General features: G+C 36.2%; 1 protein-coding gene and 1 long non-coding RNA gene across 2 annotated transcripts; one reads left to right on the top strand and one right to left on the bottom strand.

Moving 5' to 3' along the window:
- Positions 1-1,753: 1,753 nt before the first annotated feature.
- LOC149690095 (uncharacterized) lies at positions 1,754-6,850 on the top strand. Its single transcript, XM_089870478.1, has one exon. It carries the CDS (start codon positions 1,754-1,756, stop codon positions 6,848-6,850), a length of 5,097 nt encoding a protein of 1,698 aa, XP_089726604.1.
- Positions 6,851-10,652: 3,802 nt separating this feature from the next.
- LOC149690096 (uncharacterized) lies at positions 10,653-11,607 on the bottom strand. Its single transcript, XR_016383618.1, has 3 exons — positions 11,401-11,607; positions 10,828-11,337; positions 10,653-10,761 (listed from the first exon to the last, which is right to left on the bottom strand). It is a non-coding gene; the product is annotated as an uncharacterized LOC149690096 (long non-coding RNA).
- Between the last annotated feature and the right edge of the window lie 8,764 nt (positions 11,608-20,371).

A 20,371-nucleotide genomic window follows, 5' to 3' on the forward strand; every position in this document is an offset into this window, starting at 1 on the left:
CTGACGGGCAAAGCCGAGTGCCTTCGCTCCTAGGGTGCTACAAAAATATTAGTCATCAGTAAAATCTATCCATTCTTTATATCATTTTGATGGAAGTTCTTATTACACGCGAGCGACACCGCGGGTAACAGCTAGTGTTAAATTAAGGGGGATGTTTTTGGGCGATTTCGAGTCGAAAATGTAACTCCAATGACATTTTACCGTCCGGGCCACCGTTTTCAACTTATGTTTGGAGTGTTTTAGGGATGAACCCTTAATTAAATTAGAAATCATTGTCTTTCAGTTTCTTAATTAAATCAAAAGTGGATGAGAGGAAAAGTATGAAAATGGCCAAAAGTCGCGAGTCATCAGAGTTTCGCCGTAGTTGACCGTTTTTTTGGCGTAGCTATACTGGGACTGTTCACTCTCTTAAAATAGGTCTTGTGTTAATCCGCGGTTACGCGGTTACCGTCGTCTGCTATTGTGTAATCTCGGTAATTTAGCTATAGCGCGAGCAGCTTGCGTCGTGATGCGCGTGATCGAGTGGGCTATGGTTAAACCAAGGAGCATAAATGTCTGAACTACTTTCAGTTGCGAGTTTGCAAGTCCATCAGTCACTAGTAAACTAAATAGTTATTGGCGAAACTTTGATGTCCGCGTTTATTAACATAGGCTCTATGGCCATTGTCATACTTTCCCTCTCATCCACATTTGATTAAATTTAACTGGTCATAAATAAAATACTCCAATCTTAATTAGAAAATTGTGGCCTGGACTGCAAAATGTCGCAGAACATTTTCGACTCAAAATCGCCCAAGGTACAAATGATCCCCTTAATTTCCGACAGATCTTTCAGAAACACTCTGTATATAATGATTCATTTCAGCCCAGTGAAAGTAAGCTAAAGAATTTTAATCCAACGTAAATATCTATATAGAAAACTGAGTAGGATTTCGATGAAATGAGCGTGGGAAAACATATTTTTTTTTTAAATAAAAATTAGTTTGAAACAAAGAAATAACGACACCTACGAAATCAAATAAGTAGGAAAATTTAATTTTAAACCACTTTTTTGGTTTGTGAGTCTATCTTCCGTAATTATTTTTAAATTCAGGAATACAACAACTGTGAATTTTAGTAAAAATGCCACGCCCTTATTTTTATTACCATTAATTAAACAATTCATTAAAATAACTAAAATATTATGAAGATTAAGTAAAAAAATATATATTTCTGGGTATTTTTTATGCTTTCTAATTGCTATAATTAAAAACAGAGGTCTAGAAATTGAAGTAAATAAGACAACGGATTATAGAAGTTAAAGCTGGTTTCGTAATTCCATTTACTTTCATGCATGCAAGAGTTACTAATAATGTCTAGTACTGTTTTTTAGTCTCAATCTAAATCTCAATATTATTTCATTTTTTACCAAATCCATTGTAGCAATTTTTAATGTTAACATAATAGGCTAAAATTAGACCAATTTAATTTTTATCAGAACTATAAAGTCGAATTATGTTTATCAGTCTTGTCAGTCGATGTCGGTGTTCAGGTGGCAAAGCTTGCGCCTATTTTTGATTTAATAAATAAATGTTTAAGTTTTTATCTACTGGTTGATTTCGTTAACTTCGCGTCTGCACACGAACATATTTTTGGTCCGTCGAGCCGGATATACAAGTCGGGTAACCTTACAAGTTATCTAACAAGACCCAGTATCCGTATACCGTGGGAAGCAGCGAATATCTTAAAGCGATTGAAGTTCTCGTTTATCGACATGGATGACTATTTAAACAGACGACGAATCCTCAAGGGAAGAATTACAAGAATCGAAAACATAGTAGCAAGCCATTCCAACACACCATTGACGCCGGTGGCAACAACACTGTACAAAGGAAAGGCGGACGCATTAACCGAAGAATTGGACAACGTGCATGACCAGATCATTCAGAGGTGTCCTCCAGAAGATATTGATAGCCATGAAGCCGAATATAATCAACTTGCCACACGCATGGATACCATAATTATATTCTTGAACACTGCACTCATTAGCCAAGCACCATCTATCAGTAGCTCAGTTCAACCACCAACTCAGCCAAGTTCGGACATCAGACTGCCAAGGTTGGAGTTACCAAATTTTGGAGGCAACTACACGGATTGGATTCCATTCCACGATCTATTCACAGCAACGGTGCACAATAACGGATCATTATCCGGAGCACAGAAACTTCAGTACTTGAAAACAACGCTTCGCGACGAAGCAGCATTACTCATTCAATCATTTCCAGTGACGGATGGAAATTACGCGGAAGCATGGGATATACTCGTCAACCGGTACCACAATCCCAGAGAAATTGTCAAAGGTCATATCAAACGCTTATTCAACCAGCCTAGCGTCAAGGATGATTCCTCAACAACATTGAGACGATTGATCGATACAACGGCAGAATGCATAAGATCCTTAAAGGTACTTCAAGAACCTGTACATCACTGGGACGCTATCCTACTCTACCTCATCAGCGAAAAGCTCGACGTAGAGTCCCGACGGCAATGGGAATTGTCTTTAACGGGCATCACCAGACCAAATTTCGAAGAATTAACTACCTTCCTAGAACAACGAGCACGAGCATTAGCGGCATCTCAATCATTAACGCCTGCAAGAACCAAGTTATTCGCATTTGGCAAGAAGAGCACAGCAACCCATCATGGCGTTGTAGGAGACAGTGCTTGTCCCATTTGCAAGGAGTCACACCCGGTTTTCAAATGCCCAGAGTTGCTTCAATCGTCAATTGAAGAACGTTGGAACAAGGTCAAAAAACTCTCCCTTTGCTTCAATTGCTTAAAGAGCGACCATGTACTGAACAGTTGCAAGTCGGGAAGTTGCCGGAAGTGCAAGTTTAAACATAACACACTTCTACATCAAGATTCCACTTGTAAAGGATCGTCTCAAGATCAGTCAGGAAGTAGCGTGGTCTCTCATGTGTCACGTCGGGTCCTCAAGACTTCTCAAATCATTCTACCAACCGCAATCATTCAAGTTCAAGGGTCAAATGGTCAAAACTGGTCACTTCGCGCACTCTTGGATTCCGGATCTCAAGCCAGTTTTATATCAGAACATATTAGTCAGAAGTTACAACTGCGAAGAACATATCAACGTACTACTATAGGAGGTATCGGCGCTTCTGGAATCAGCCAGTCGCACGGAGGCGCTATGGTAACGATTCTCTCGAAGTTGGATCCAGCCTTCAACGTTACGACTCAAGTACTCATTCTGCGACAAGTTACGAACAATCTACCAAACTTCGCTGTCCATCCACATGAATGGAACCATCTCACGGGATTGAAGTTAGCGGATCCTACGTTCCATAGTCCAGGCCCCATCGACATCTTGTTGGGCGCCGATGTTTTCGTTGAGCTGGTACTAGATGGTAAGGTACTCGGGAAAGAGGGAAGCCCTGGAGCCTTCAATACGGTCTTTGGATGGGCCATAACAGGAACCCTGGGCAAGCAACCTGTGATCACCAGCCAACCTAACATCCAGGTCAATCACTGTCAAATCCAGGAGCAATTATCCAAATTTTGGGAACTGGAGGAGATACAGCCAGAAGCAGTAATGTCATCACTAGAAAAACAATCCGAAAAGCTGTTCCATGATACCCACCGCAGAGATCATGCAGGAAGATATATAGTCACTCTCCCGATCAACGCCAAGGCAGGGAAGCTTGGTAATTCACGAAACATGGCACTACGTCGGTTGCAATACATGGAAAGACGGTTGGAAACTAAGCCTGAACAGTATGAGAGCTATCGGAAATTCATGAACGAGTACATCCAGTTGAACCATATGGAACTAATACCGGTAAACAAACGTCAAGAAGAGAACTGCTACTATTTGCCCCATCATGCGGTTTTCAAGGCCTCCAGTACGACAACTAAAATCAGAGTTGTTTTCGACGGGTCCGCGAAAACAACCAGCGGAAAATCTCTTAACGATATACTGATGGTCGGTCCCAAGCTACAAGACGACTTAGTCAATCTACTAACTCGGTTTCGAAGTCATTCCATAGCATTGACTGCAGATATTGAGAAGATGTACCGGCAAATCTTGGTAGACCCAAATGATGCAAATCAATATCAACGCATCCTTTGGAGATCACAGAAAAACGAACCAGTTCAAGACTATTATCTTCGCACGGTGACCTATGGAACAGCAGCAGCGCCTTACCTAGCCACAAGAGTACTAAAACAGTTATCAATCGACATCAAGACTAGGTATCCGATGGCCTCACAAGCATTGGCTGAGGATTTTTACATGGACGATCTGGTCTCTGGGTGCGATGATGCTAAGTCAGCACTGATCCTTCAAACCCAACTAATTCAAGCCACGACTGAAGCTGGATTACCGTTACGAAAATGGTCTTCGAACGATTCAACTCTAACAAAAGATCTTCCGCCCGCATTACGGGAAGCTCCGGTCTCCTTACACCATGAAGGTACTACAGCAATACAAACCTTGGGACTACACTGGATGCCATCAACAGACTCACTATTCTATACTGTCAAGTCACCGAGGAATAGAGGAACAATCTCTAAGCGCACTATCCTGTCAGATACGGCAAGGATCTTCGACCCCTTGGGACTATTATCACCTATAATCATTAGGGCGAAGATCTTATTACAAGATATCTGGCAGATCAAGCTAGACTGGGACGATGAAGTATCGCTAACCATTCGCAATAAATGGGACGCCTTCCGAGAAGAACTTTGCCAAATTGAAGAACTTCAAATCAATCGTTATATAAGCCAAAGACATCCTGTCAAGCTAGTCCTGCATGCGTTTTGCGATGCTTCCGAGAAGGCTTATGCAGCAGCGGTGTATCTCAAATCGATCTCCAATACCGGCACCATCAGCGTACAACTAATAGCAGCCAAAACCAAGGTTGCACCGTTGAAACAAACCACACTTCCACGATTGGAACTGTGCGCAGCAGTTCTTCTGTCAAGATTAATTACCCTGGTTCAGAAATCATTTCGGAGTATCATATCGGAAGTCCATGGTTGGAGTGACAGCAAAATCGTGTTAGCCTGGCTAGCAGCAGCTCCACAACGATGGAAAACCTTTGTTGCAAACAGAGTGGCGGAAGTACAAGGCATGGAACCTCCTATCCAATGGCATCACATTGCCGGCGAACAGAACCCAGCTGACTGTGCGTCCCGTGGGATCCATATTGAGCAATTGATCAGCCATCCCTTATGGTGGCAAGGACCGGATTGGTTGCGCGAAGACTGCAATCCTGATCAAGAACCCATGGCGGCTGAACCCGAAGAATGCACTATTGAAGAGAGAACTATAACGACGGTTGTAGCCCATTGCAATTTGGACCACAGTTTATTGATGAAGTATTCCTCACTGTCCACCCTCCTGCACGTTACGGCTTATGTATTACGATTTATCAGAAATCTGAAGATTCCAAGGTCCTCCAGAGATGTGGGTCCATTGACTAAGGACGAAGTTCATCTGGCATTAAATCATTGGATAGAAGTCACCCAACTGCAAAACTTTGGCGAAGAAATACATCAACTACAACGAGGTCACGCCCTCTCTTCTAGCAGCAAATTACTATCGCTCACACCCTATCTCGATAAAGAAGGTATACTAAGAGTTGGAGGTCGTTTACGTCATGCCAAGCTACCATTAGACCAGAAACATCCAGTACTCCTTCCACGACGGAGCAGACTCACTGATTTGCTTATCACACACGAGCATCTTAACACACTTCATGGTGGCCCACAGTTAATGATGTCATCACTACAAGCTAGATTTTGGATCCTGGGTCTACGGGATGTTGTCAGATTCCATGTGAAACGATGCATGCGTTGCGTACGTCACCAAGCAAGAACAGTCAATCAGTTAATGGGCGACCTTCCTGCTAACCGAGTAAATCCTGCAAGAGCCTTCATTAGATGCGGTGTCGATTATGCTGGCCCGTTCAACCTTAAGGTTCTAAAGGGTCGAGGATGCAAAACCTACAAGGGATACATCGCAGTATTTGCATGCTTCACAACCAGGGCTCTCCATCTCGAGCTCGTTAGTGACCTGTCCACGTCAGCGTTCCTAGCAGCCTTAAGAAGATTCGTATCCCGCCGCGGAAAAAGTACAGACATCTACAGCGATTGTGGAACTAATTTTGTTGGCGCAAATCGGGAGTTGAAGGAATTCCTACAAATGATCGATCACAACACTAACAACCAGGCAGTAACAAGATGGGCGGCAAGTGAAGGGATTAATTGGCATTTCAATCCACCTGCCGCACCACATTTTGGTGGACTCTGGGAAGCCGGTGTCAAATCCGTCAAGCACCACCTGAAACGTGTTGTAGGAGAAACGAAACTAAATTATGAGGAGATGCAAACCCTCTTGTGTCAAATTGAGGCATGTCTGAAATCCAGACCATTATCACCGTTATCTTCAGACCCATCGGATCTTTCGGCGCTAACACCAGGTCATTTCCTAATCGGAAGTGCTCTGATTGCAATCCCGGAACCGGACCTAACCTCAACTAAGATCAATAGACTGTCCAGATGGCAACTGGGTCAGCAACTACTACAACAATTCTGGAAACGCTGGCAGTCAGAGTATCTATCCCGCCTGCAACAGAGACCCAAATGGACTAAACCCAGCCGAAACCTACAGCTTGGCGACTTAGTTCTATTGAAGGAAGATCTGCCTCCCACCAAATGGAAACTAGCTAGGATTACCAAGGTGCATCCCGGAGCCGACGAGTTGGTCAGAGTAGTCACGGTGAAGACAGCAGACAAGGAACTCAAACGACCCATCGTCAAATTATGTCCATTACCTCTAGACCTTAATTGAAATTTCTTGTTAAAATAATATTTTAAGGTGGCCGGAATGTCTAGTACTGTTTTTTAGTCTCAATCTAAATCTCAATATTATTTCATTTTTTACCAAATCCATTGTAGCAATTTTTAATGTTAACATAATAGGCTAAAATTAGACCAATTTAATTTTTATCAGAACTATAAAGTCGAATTATGTTTATCAGTCTTGTCAGTCGATGTCGGTGTTCAGGTGGCAAAGCTTGCGCCTATTTTTGATTTAATAAATAAATGTTTAAGTTTTTATCTACTGGTTGATTTCGTTAACTTCGCGTCTGCACACGAACAAATAATGTTACTAGTTTTTCCAGTAATTTTACCAGAAATGTTCTAATAATTTTACCACAAATTTTCGAATAATACTACCACTTATTTTCTGATAATTTTACCACTTATTTTCTGATAATTTTACCACTTATTTTCTTTTAACTTTACCACTTATTTTCCAATAATTTTACCACTCATTTTCTAATAAATTTTACCACTTATTTTCTAATTAATTTTACCACTCATTTTCTTATTAAATTTACCACTTATTTTCAACTAATTTTACAACTTATTTCCTAATAATTTTACCACTCATTTCCTAATAATTTTACCATTTATTTTCTAATAATTTTACCATTTATTTTCTAATAATTTTACCACTTATTTTCTAATAATTTTACCACTTATTTTCTAATAATGTTACCACTCATTTCCTAAAAATGTTACCACTTATTTTCTAATAATTTTACCACTTATTATCTAATGTTTTAATGATTTGTTTAATATCTACATAGGAGTTCCGAAAAGGGCAGTATGACTGAATTACAGTGTTACAGTGGATTCTTTAAGTCAAAAATGTTCTATTGCCGTCCGGACCACAGTAAATGAGTTATGATTGTAGTGTTTTACTTAAGATGACCCCTAAATTTAAGTAGGAACTCAATCTAAAACGTTTGTTAGGGCTGTTCATATTTTATATCCCAGCATTTGCGAAGTTCCTTACATTAGGCCTATTAGCGCTTTAATTCTAACAATTGTAGGTATATTTCACTTCCATATCTTTGTAATCGAAGCTTGAATGCATTATGAAAAATTCAAGAAAATGTGACGGTCACGATATTATAAATTTCTAAAGGTTTTTACTTCATCTTACGGACTTTTAATGCCACTGAAACGAAATTTATTATTGTCAGCTAAGTAATATCAAAGGTGGGGCCGGAAACGATTAAATATGGATATGGGTGAAGATAAAAAAAAAATTCCCTTGAAATTTCGGTATGTAGAATTAACCAGTTAGGTCAGCCAAGAAAACAATTTTGATAAATAGGATTCGCATGAGTTCACAGCAAGCCATCCATGCGTGAAACCAGACTACATTATTCAAGGTGATGAAATTTAAATAATAAACACTGCTGTTCGATTTGGTGATAAGGTGGATGCTGATATTACTAACCATATTAACAATAAAAACAAGGTGGGAAAATTAAGTGGATGATTTTTTTATTTTTCATTTTTCATTCTATCAGGAATACATAGATTCCTTCTACTTGGAATCTTTAACAGGTCATTTTCTGGGCATTTCTGGTCGAATTAAAGAGGGGGAGGTGTAGAAATCGATAGCCTGACGTCATGCATAATGTATTTGAACTTATTAGCCACGTGATTTGAGGTAGCGACCCGAATGTATACAAGTTCTCTCTGTGAGTTCTGAACGAGTAGACCTGGAGTCAACGTTTGGCCTATGTATATGTGAATAACCAATGAAACGCGAGGGAGGAGCTAGCGGTTTAACCAAGGTTTAAGCCCTTCCCCTTACCTTCAATCAGATATTAGTATGGGGTCTGTTGCCGCTTAAAGATTCCAAGTAGAATCTATGTATTCCTGTTATAATTCGTTCTGTGTTATGTTCTGTTCTGTTTTGATATTAATCTGTCATATCAATAAATGATCAAAAAAAGGTTTGCCATACAAAACTTCAGGTAGTTTCGTAGCACCACAAATCTACAGTTATAATTTATGAGCTATTGAACTATTTGCTAAAGCCTTGCGATTTTGTCACAAACAACTAAAGCATGATTGTGTCAAATCGCAAGTCTAATGTCACAAATTGGCAAATATTTTGGGAGAAAACGGTGGCATTTAAGACAGGTTTCTTTTTCAATCTCGAAAATCTTTGCAATTACGATGAGCCCATTTTAAAATGGTGAGATTAGTTCTAATGCTAATTCGGTGGTCGGCCGTTTCTGCACAGTTTCATTTTTCACACCTTAAAAACCTATAGCCCCTTTCGGCACAATTTTTAATAACTCATTTCCGCACAGTTTGCAAGTAAAACATTTTTATTTTCTTGTTGATTACATTTAAAAACCTTAAATTTATGCTGGTGGCCCATTTGATCGAATCCCGTTTGATGCTATTTAACGATAGATTTATTTTTACCAACGGAATTTAAAAAAATGCTACTCTTACTTTCATGTTTATAACAAAAACACTTCTTTTAATGCTTACGTCTATCAATACGCTTTTCATATCGATAATGATATTGCAATGGTCAAATCAAAAGTTTAATAGCATGTTTCTATTGTAGCATAACCTTACCTAACTAACCAAGCCTAACCTTATCAACAAGAAAATATAAATGCTTTATTTGCAAACTATACGGAATAGGGTTGTGGTAAAAAATGGTGAACTAAAATATCAATGTAAAAACAGTGCGCAAATGGGCATTCAAAAGTGTGCGGAATTGGGCTCCGATTCTCGAAAATTGTTCGGAAATGTTCATCCTCGGCTTATTCGTTCTTCAGGGCGATTTTAGGAACGAATAATGTTGGCTTTTCACCAAACAGAAACTAGCCTTAACGTTACATGGGAACACTTCTCTAAATGATTTTGAAGTTATAGTAAACGATAAGTTACAATTTAAATTTAGACTTGGTTTTCAACCTTTACTGTCAATACAAGCTTCTATGGGAAAGAGAGATTGAAATATGCGAAAAGTTTTAGGTTAGTAAAATGATTTACTTTCACTACACTTACATCAATAATATTATATCAAATATATTTGAAAATTATTTCAAAATAATAATTTTTAAAAATTCGTGGTATAATTAAAATACCTGTAAAACTTAATAAAAATTATTTTAAATTGTAAGCCAAATTGTTAACCTGACTTTTGAACTTTTAGTTATTTCTATTCCTACTAAATGAACTTTAAGGGTCAAATATAACATAAAAATTACAAATATAATTAATAACTTTGGTTATAAAAATAAAATTTTTGATATAGTTGCATAATTTTACGATGTAAAAAACGTGATTTATGAACAAAAATATTGTAAAATTTTAAAATAATTCCCTTAAAATCGAATGATGGGTCACGAAACTTTTAAAGAAAGTTCAAAAGAAGGAAGTGAACGAAAAATCTTTTAACCGTTTATTATACATATATATCTTCGTTTTACGTTAATCCCAAGATATATTAGACAGCGCTAAAATACATATATCTTAGCGAAATTGAAATTCCAGTCGCGTTTAAACTGGTGAAAATAAAAATTCGCGTAAAATCTTAATCCTAACAAAACGTCGGAGAATTTAAAAATCAGGTGTTCCCAATCATACTATTTTATGAAACAAAACTATTTAAGATATGGTTTCATTTTCATTTAAATATCGGGAAGAGATAACTCAAATATTTTTAAATTTTAGAATCGCCGGATATATAAAATTATGCAAATTGCAGTTTTTATTTCGCCGAGTTGTAAATGAAACTTTAAAACAATTATACTTATCAGAGATGGGGTAATTACACGAAATTTAGACCTACGAGAGTACTCTTTCTTATCAGATCTTTTGAACACTACACAAATTGGTCCAACTTATTTACAGTTTTCTGATTGCTACCTGTTCAAAATGAAAGTTCTAAAAAATATAGAAAGGGTAATTAGATTAAAATTTATTCGTGTGTACTCGCTAATAATGAGGACTCGGACTTGCAAGCCGTTTTCCTAGGACCCTATTCCTCCGCCAAGACTAAGCTTCTACATACAACAAATATAGCAACCATTTAAATGTGATTTAAATGTTCATAATACACATACTTTTAGCTACAAATTTAATTGGCTGATCATAGGTCTAGCGTGCACTGATTGGATCACTCAATGGCATACGTTCTAAAACAGAACTCAGATTTTCAGTGTATGATATTAGATTCAGTTATTCAGTTTTCGATTTAACCACAATGAAAACAGTCGAAACATGGTTTTCAAAGGGTCCAGTAGGGTAGAACGAAATCCTTTCAATTATAATAGAAATTTATACTTGCAAAACTTCACTAGTTTGTTGGCTTATACTTCTGCTCCTAATCAGGAGCAGTTCACTTCAGTTTTTTCAAGTTATCAAGCGAATCGAAAAATTATCTGCTAACACGTCACATGACGGCTTGTTTTTAAAGAAGCTCACGCCTAACTCCTCTAAAATCTGTTAAAGATGGTAGAAGTAAATTAAAGCTGAACAATTTAATTTCGAATCAAAAAACCACACCTATTTGAGTGTCACATCACTGACAAATGCCTTTGAAAATTGGACGAACATTAATATTAAGGATACATTTTATAGGTCTATAGCGAGGCTGTAGTGCTCGTTTAAGCACTAGTAGCATAGCTGAGACTGTTACAAACCTTTTCAGATTTTCAGTTATAATTTCACTTAAAACCAGCATGAAGGGCTGAAACAAGCTGGTTGTGTTGGTTTTAGAATGGCAAAATTAGCTCTAAAATGTTAAATAAAACTCCTCAAAACATTTGTTTTGCTTCTTAACCCATTAAAGCAAGTGAAATCACAAATATTGCTAAGACTGACAATAAATTAATATTCATGTTTGTTTAAATTATGTAATTGTTACGAAACGAGTATAATTACAGGGATTGTATTACCGCCCATTTTAATATTTCAAACAAAACATATATTCGATGAATTTTAAATGGCAATCTTTGCATATGCTATATACTTTTCATTAAACGCTTTTTATACCCTTATATTATACCAATTAAAAAGCAATTAAGAATTAAATTTTTAAACCTCTACAATAATTACAGGGGTTCACCAACATTGAAACCCACTTTTAAGTTGCGAAAAGTATTATATCTCCACCCCTAACTTAACCTAAACAAAAATCAGTCAGTGAACCCCGTAATAGAAACTAAACGTAGGCGTTCGACTAATACAATATACGTTTAAAAACGCTTCGAGACCCAATAATAAGAACAAAATTTGTATATTTAAATATACCGGTACTACTAACAAAAGTTCATTACCTAAAGAAAATTCAGCTTTACCTGTGTTATGGCTGTTCAGTTTGCAATAAGTGTGAAAGGCTCGAAGTTCTATGGGTCAATGATTTTGAGTCGAAAGTGTTCTACGACATTTTGCCTTAAGGGCCCACTTACCATCTAGTTAATTAAAATTAAATTTAAGGGGCAATAAAAAAATGTAAATTGGCCACTTAAAAATTTGGTGAACGGTTTTAATTAATTAGGTGGCCACAGCCTGGCCAGTAGACCCCCAAAATTTTATAACTGACCCGGCTAAATTTTAAAGTGGAATTTTGTCCAGGACCACCACCGCCTTATTTCTCATCCTGATTATCATGGATTTCCCATCCCCATTCTTTTGAACAAAACTCCTTTACTTCAAGTAGTGGGTTTCTTTTTCTATCGAACTTGGGGTTATTGTTTCGCTGCATCTCGCTAAACAACGAGGGTTTTTTCTTCTCTTTCGGTTTTATTTTCTAACAATTGAAATATATTATTGAGCTAATTTGACGTTCCTAAATTTGTATGAAGCTATTTATATTATTAGTAAATTGTTTAATAATACGTTGACAGTTTAATGTTTTAAATACCCAAAATCAATGTATTCTATCTATAAATAGTATTATTGGTCTATTTTATATTGATTTAACTAAAGAAATGAACGTACTTTATTATTTAAATCTTTTTAATAAGTATGCGTCGTATGACTGATATTGATTGTTGTTAAAAATAAATTATATTAATAATAATAATAATTAATTATTACTTAATCACTCTTAATAATACCCACGTATTTAACGATGCTTTGTTTTTTCAATTTATAATACTATTATTTATAATCTACTTTTACATTCGTAAATCTTGCAAGTGAAATCAATAAAATAAATGATTAACATCGAAGAATCGTGCTAGAAATATTTAAATTGTCTTTTCCATATCGATTTGATACGATCGTGGAGCGTGAGCTTTCCTAGTTTGACAGTGCATTTTGCAATTAAGGTTACTTGGTTTTAGTGGTAATGAGCTGGCTCACGCTACAAGATCTTATAACATAAATGACATTTGGAAAACTCGAGCAAAAACACATTCGGACTTTAAGATACGCAGTAAGTTAATTTCCAAATACAGCAGGACCGCCGAAGGAAAAAATAAAATCTCGATTCTTTAGAAAACTTCCTCGTCCAAATACAAAATTTATATCTTTACAATTAGAAAAACGGATATTTTTAAGCAAATTTTATAATTAATTTTGTAGTTTTTTGAGGTAAAATTATATACTTTATTGATCCCAAATTGATTTGACTTATTAAATTATAAAAATAACATGAGAGATCTGGTACTTCGATTATTCCCTAACAGATGTTATTTTAATTTTAAAACTATTTTGACTAATTCGATAACTTACAATATCCATGGAACTAACTAACGCTAGGGACGGTCCGCAAGCGTGAATATCTGAGAAATGTTCGGTGACAACGCACCCTAGCGAGAATTTGGTGCGAACCGGAAAAGTGATTCAATTTTTACAAGGGGGGGGGGGGTAACAAAAAGCCTTAAAAGCAGTCTGCTATTTCATAATTACGCTTAGGTTTAGGAAAAGCGATAAACTCTGCATATCTCATGTACTATTTATGATCTTGACGATTATCACTTCTACAACCACTATACACACATATCCATATTTATAATTATTTTAAAAACAACGGTACAGCCTTTAAAGTGTTAAATACTTAGTTCCGAAAATAAATTATGTTTCAAAGTTAGGAATAAAATGAATTTCTAAGCGTTAATTAGTTCCATAGTAGCACAATTTACACAAAGGTAACGCCATGGTTAAGCTACGCCTAGCATAGCGGACGACTTCTACTGCGGATATTAGTACGAAAACTAAATTATAGGTGGCGTTAAAAATGACCTTATTTCCGTTTTGAATCACCAAATTTCAGGAGGGGGGATTTAAAAGCGGGAGGGTTTATCAACGAATGTTTTTCAGAGAGACTAATGTAAGTTCTATCGGTGCGGACCGTCCCTAGCGTTAGTTAGTTCCATGCAATATCTCTAGCTAAATCGGATCTTTTACAATTCAGGGTTGCCACCGATTTTTCATTTTAAAAATTTTCCTCAATTTCCAGGTGGTCTTTTCCCATTCTAAAGTCACTTTTCTTGATCAAGTTTTGCACTTTCATTTGTAGAAAGTCGGAATTTTAAAAATTTCGAGTAGGTACCAGGAACTTTTAAATGTTTATGTGCAAGGTATTTCAGTGAAGTCTGCCTTATAAAGGTGGATGTTCTTTGGGCGATTTTGAGGGGAAATTGTTCATCAATAAAACACTCAAATCATAACTCGAAAACAATGACCCGGACGGTATAATGTCATTGAACATTTTGACTCAAAATCGTCCAAAGAACATCCCCCTCCATTTATGGCAGACTTATCAGTTTCTGAGAAGTATGATAGTGTTTCACCCTACATATAAAAATTACATTTATTTTCTCTGATAATAATAATAAAAGATATTTAATTGGCCTTATTTACAAAATACAACAATTTTCCCTAATTACTGTTAATACTTAAATTGAGCTTATTTTCGTTTACATTGACAATTACTCTTAATTCCATGTACTGTACGTTACAATAAATGATACTAATGAAAAATCAGTCTCTAACCCCAAAGAACATTCCGAAGTTTGAAGCAAAAAAAAAACCTGTCTATTGTTTCACATAGTTCATTTAAGAAAGTAGAACTTGGACTACATTATAAAGAAGTATCGCCTCACAGGTGTGATAAAAGACAACCAGCCGGCCGGAGGCCTCTGAAGATTATTAAAAGAAACAATTTGGGAAACTAAAATAAACCTCTCCGAGTCGAGACGCAATTAAGACATTTTTCTAAAATAATTAAATAAATATAATTGATATTGTTTATTTTAAACGTCATTAATTTATCTTACTTCAAGTTCAATCGTTTTAAGAAACTTTATTCCTAAAATCATTTTAAACATAGCTATTGTTGACGTTTGAATTCAAGCGTACGCCTCTTTAACAATTTTTGTAAATTTAGGGTATATAAGGCGATTGTTTCACAATAAATGATAAGAAAACCCACAATTGCGTGAAATTTTGGAAGCCATGTCATTGCACTTCTTAACCCTAACGATGGGAGTCGAAGCCAAAAATTGCTTTCTGCGAAGACGTTTGCTCCGATTTGTCAACCACGAACGCGTGGACAGACATACACACGTCCAGTGTAATACCTCTCCGTGACGTCATCGACACTCGGAGAGATAAAAATGGGAGATTTAAAAATCTATAGTACGCCCTTTAGCGAATCACGTAGCGCGGAAGAAAATATTACGATTTTCTGCTAAAAAACGCTTCATTTCCATAGAAAAAAAGATACCCAATAAATCTAGGTTTCTCGGAATTAAAATTAAATTGGAGAATGCCCATTTTGACGGTATGTGGATGGAACTACATACCGAGGAAGATAATCTAATTAATTAAATCAAATATACTCCTTACTTATAGCAGGTTAGGCGTATATTATAGCAGAAGTAGATAAAGTGGTTGTTACTAAATTGTACTTTTTTGCGTGGCACCTATTACTGTTCCTGAAGCTAAAAATGGCATTGCAGTTGGCTGCTTTATACAGGGTGTTTCTGATAAGTCAGGCAAAAATTAATGGAGATGTTCTTTGGGCTATTTTGAGTCGAAAATGTTCTATCTCCATTTTGCCGTCCGGGCCACTGTTTTCGAGTTAAGATTGGAGTGTTTTAGGGCTGACCCCTTAATTAAATTTGCATTGTCTTTCAGTTTCTTAATTAAATTAAGGGGTCATCCGTAAATTACTCCAATCTTAACTTGAAAAAGGTGGCTGGGACGGCAAAATGTCATAGAACATTTTCGATACGAAATAGACCAAAGAACATCGCCCCCTTAATTTCTGAGAGATCTTTTAGGAAACATCACGTTAAGGCTGATTAATATCCCTGTATGTGGATCGAAAGATATGTTAAACAGGGTTTCAACGATATAACTCCAAAGACGTCCTTTTATTTGAAATCATATAGAATATTTTTGTGGTCCACATACCATGGTGGTCAAATACTTTATTTAAGAAAACATTGCATTCAAATTCCCTGATGTATGCGGGGCTATTAAAGGACCATTAGAGTGGACGGTTAATAACCTCGGGTTAACCCGTTACTGATCTTAACAGTTTTTTCTTCTTCTTTTTTTTTTGAAAAATTCTGAAAGATAATGTTACTTTAAAATATTTTAAGTAAGCTTTTTTTATAACCGTCTCCAAAGGAACCCGATTTTCCGCCTCCTAGACGACATTCTGGCGATGGAGGTGTGCAATGTGACGTGTTATCACACACCCTAGATTGACAACCACCAAAAAATTTAAATTCAAGAAAAAAATATCGAAAAAAGACACGTTTATGGGAAATGCAGTTTAAATTGTTTAGGAGCTGTTTGCTACTGAGATTAGAGAAAATAATTTCGGAGTTGAATGTCATGCCTTTGTACCTGCATTTCTTAGATGTTACCTGTAGGCTTTATAATAATTATTTCGTCTCCGGTTGTCTCTGATTGGTTAAGATTCAGTCTTGGCTCTTCCATACCACGTCATTATTAGGTTTTGGTCCTAACAATGAACGCCAGTACCTTTTATTACAGTACCATTTTATTTGCCGAGACTATTAAAAAATTCCAGTTACATATTGGTTAGTTTATGTAAAATTACTTTTATTGAAATTAGGCAAGCTCATATTGCTATATTCCTCTGATAAATGTTAGTGTTTTCATAAACAGTATATTTGAGAAAGATCTCTTAGAAATTATAGAGGACAATTTTCAGTTGTAAATGTTCAATAACATTTTGCCGTTCGTGCCACCGTTTTCAAGTTGCGGTTGAAGTGTTTTAAGGGTGACCCCTTAAATTTAATTAAGAAACTCAAAGACAATGCTAATTTAATTGATAAACTGAAGACAGTGCTAATTTAATTAAGGGGTCATCCCTAAAACACTCAAATCATAACTCGAAAACAGTGGCTCGGACAGCAAACTATCATAGAACATTTTCGACTTAAAATCGACCAAAGAACATTTATGACAGACAAAACATAAACATATAAGATACAGTTAGCCTTTAATAAATAAATTTAAGATAACGTGTCGTTGTGACACAATTAAAATCTCGATTTTTAAAGTAAATATCATGTCAGAAATTGAATATTGTATGTTTCAATTGTTGTTCAGATGACGTTGGCGTGGTCGAATTACACTTATTGTTTTTATATTGAGTTTATTGGTATCCAGGGATATTAAGGCCACTTTTCTAGTTACTTAAAGCTTCGTTTTTGCCAAACAAAAGAAGCGAGGAGCCCACGCCCGAGGACACTTTATCAAACTCACTAATTCCCTTGGGGCTTGTTTTTTGCCAGCTAACGCAAGTTCTCAATTTCGGTGGACAGGCATAAAGCACCCTCGAGACGTTCGTAACACTTTCACTAATATGTCTTGAGATTAAAAGTCCTAATCTTTTTCGCGATCGTATTGTATTGAGGAAGTTTTTGGAGTAAATTCTCGGATAATAACCAAGTTATAGAAACTGAAACCTCGATTTCAATGGGTCTATAATTCTCTATTGTCTATTATGTTTTATTTGTCCGGCTTAATGTTTTAGTTGTAATCTTGATTTTACATCAATCTTAAGGCCATTTGAACTACCACTAAATATGGCGTGATTTCGAAGTATTTGTTTCAGTTCGCGTGTAGATGTATGTAAGAATTCATACAAGTTACTAAGAATAAGTAACATAAATAGCTTAAGCATCTGGAACCATCCTTGTACACTTTGTAGCGAATATTTCTCCGATAATATATGTTCAAACGTTGATAAAATGCAAATAGTACATGCATTCTAGAATTTTTATATTAATAGACCATTTTCTTAAGTTTTGGTAAAAATAGTGGCTGGAGTTTGACCACCTTATTTTTTTAGACAGAATATAAGTGGGCCTAATGTGGAGTCTTGTGGACCCAAAGACGTTGCTTCTAACAAAATGACTTTGATGGACTGGTAATATTGAAGCACTGTCTAACGTCTTTGGAATCACATACCGGATGTTATGTCTTAACGATAATGTCTCCCCCTTTTTAGATATATTATATCAATGATGACCAACTTGACCATCACGACACGACATATGCGAGGACGAAGACGTTTGTGACAAAACATAAACAAAATTATAAGTTGTCTACATTTGCTATGATCTAGTTCACGTCATATCCGGTAAACGCCGGCGGTTCTATAAATTAGTTCAGCATAAATCCAGTTTAATTACTCGCATAATTAAGGCCAATTTTGGTTTTGTTAATGGCCCTTAAATTGTAAGAACAGTGAAATTAACTAAAATAATTTACATTCATATTAATAATGTTAACATTCAAAACTTCTGGATCCATCCCTGGGAAATATCTGCACGGTGTTGATTTTTAGAAAAACGTTTCACAACTTCCAATTTCAATACATCATTGCTTAATTATAGGTTAACCATAAAGATAAAATTTTACACGTCTAGAATAGAACTTTCATTACAGGCTTAATATTAAGACTAGGGGTTCTCGGACCCTACCTTCAGGAAATCAAGCAAATCACTTCTTAAAAGATCAAATTCAGTAACGAATTGTGACTGAGCATAAAGAACAGATATACATACAAACAGAAGTGATATGAGACTAGAAGTACTGAGCTAACCAAATTCTTCACTCGGCGAAAGTGAATATTCTTGATAACACACCAACGGTTGGCCCTCTGGTGGTGGTTTCATAATTTCTCCTCCAAAACGTGAGACGCTCGCGGTGGTAGACGGCCGAACTAGATTCCAGCACCCGCGTCCGTGTTCCGCCGCTTTAGGTTGAGGGGAAGGGGGTAAGAAATTTTTTTTGGAACTCGATCAATTTTTTTTCCCTTTAGTGTAGGCGCCATAAAATAAAAAAAAGCGGCATAAAATCCTCAAATTTGTTCACTAGTGCCAGGATCTATTACCAATGCTAGAGCCCTTCACTTCTAGTCTCATCTCACTTCTGATACAAACAAACAAACTATGTCCTCATATAATATAATTCAATATATATAACATAAAATAAACCAAAAATTAAGCATAAATCTAAAGATTACTAAATTTTGTGAAGAATGCTTATGGGTTCTAATTTCTAACTTATTTTTCTACACGCATAAGTCACAAGTGTCACTTCAAGGTGAAACGTTCAATGAATTTTCATTTGACATTTATACGAAATTATTCCGAATTTCAGCGAAATTCACTGGCGATTGAAAAAACCTTGAACCAGTTACTCCCTTAAATCTCACGTTATGGCATTCAATTCTTTGGAAAATTATTAGTAGATCCAAATTGATAAACAACAATTAAACTTCATAATATTCAATCTCCCCTTGTCAAATAATTTTACAACGACCTTTTATGTCTTGGACTATATTTTAATTTATTACAAAACCCTTAAAAGGTATTTTCACATCGTTTTGTTTTTGGTTTAATAATAATAAACAATATTTTGAAGACCTTTTGTCCTTGTGAAACATAACAATTATCCACCCCTTTCACCCGGGCTGAGAGTCTCGTTAAATTTCTCCCCATTAAACCCTTTTTCTTCGTTAATATCAATATAAACGGTCTCGGAAAAAAATAATAACGTCCCTATTGCATCATAATATGTCTTAATGTCTTTTTGAAAGCGATACAAATCACCTTTTCTCTGCCTCCAGCCTAACGCTTTACACGCTCTATAATTTAAAAAGAATATTAAATTTTTTCCCGCAGCTAAAAAAATTGGTACAATATGATAGTTTGCGTCGTAAACAATACATACTTTTAATTTTACCAGGAACTCATACCTCATCTTGGAATGGGTAAAAAGCCTATGCTGCGGCGTGGTTGGTGCAAGAGGGTAAGGACCTAATCTTGTTCTACGCGGGGATCTATAGATGTCAGGACGTTATTTATTTTCAATTCATCTGATTGGGTAATAGAAACTCCTACAGTAGCTTCAAAGATGCTGCTATTCCCGTTGCAGCCATGGCAACAGGAATTTGCATAAAAAATGGCTGCCTCCAACGAATTTAAGGTGGAGTTGTTGAATGATATTTTTTTCGTTTTACAAGCTGAAAATA

The sequence above is a fragment of the Phalangium opilio genome, unplaced genomic scaffold, assembly GCF_054372755.1.
Source record: "Phalangium opilio isolate 3A_F unplaced genomic scaffold, DU_Popi_V2 ptg000031l_1, whole genome shotgun sequence".
In the NCBI taxonomy this organism is placed as follows: Eukaryota; Metazoa; Arthropoda; class Arachnida; order Opiliones; family Phalangiidae; genus Phalangium; species Phalangium opilio.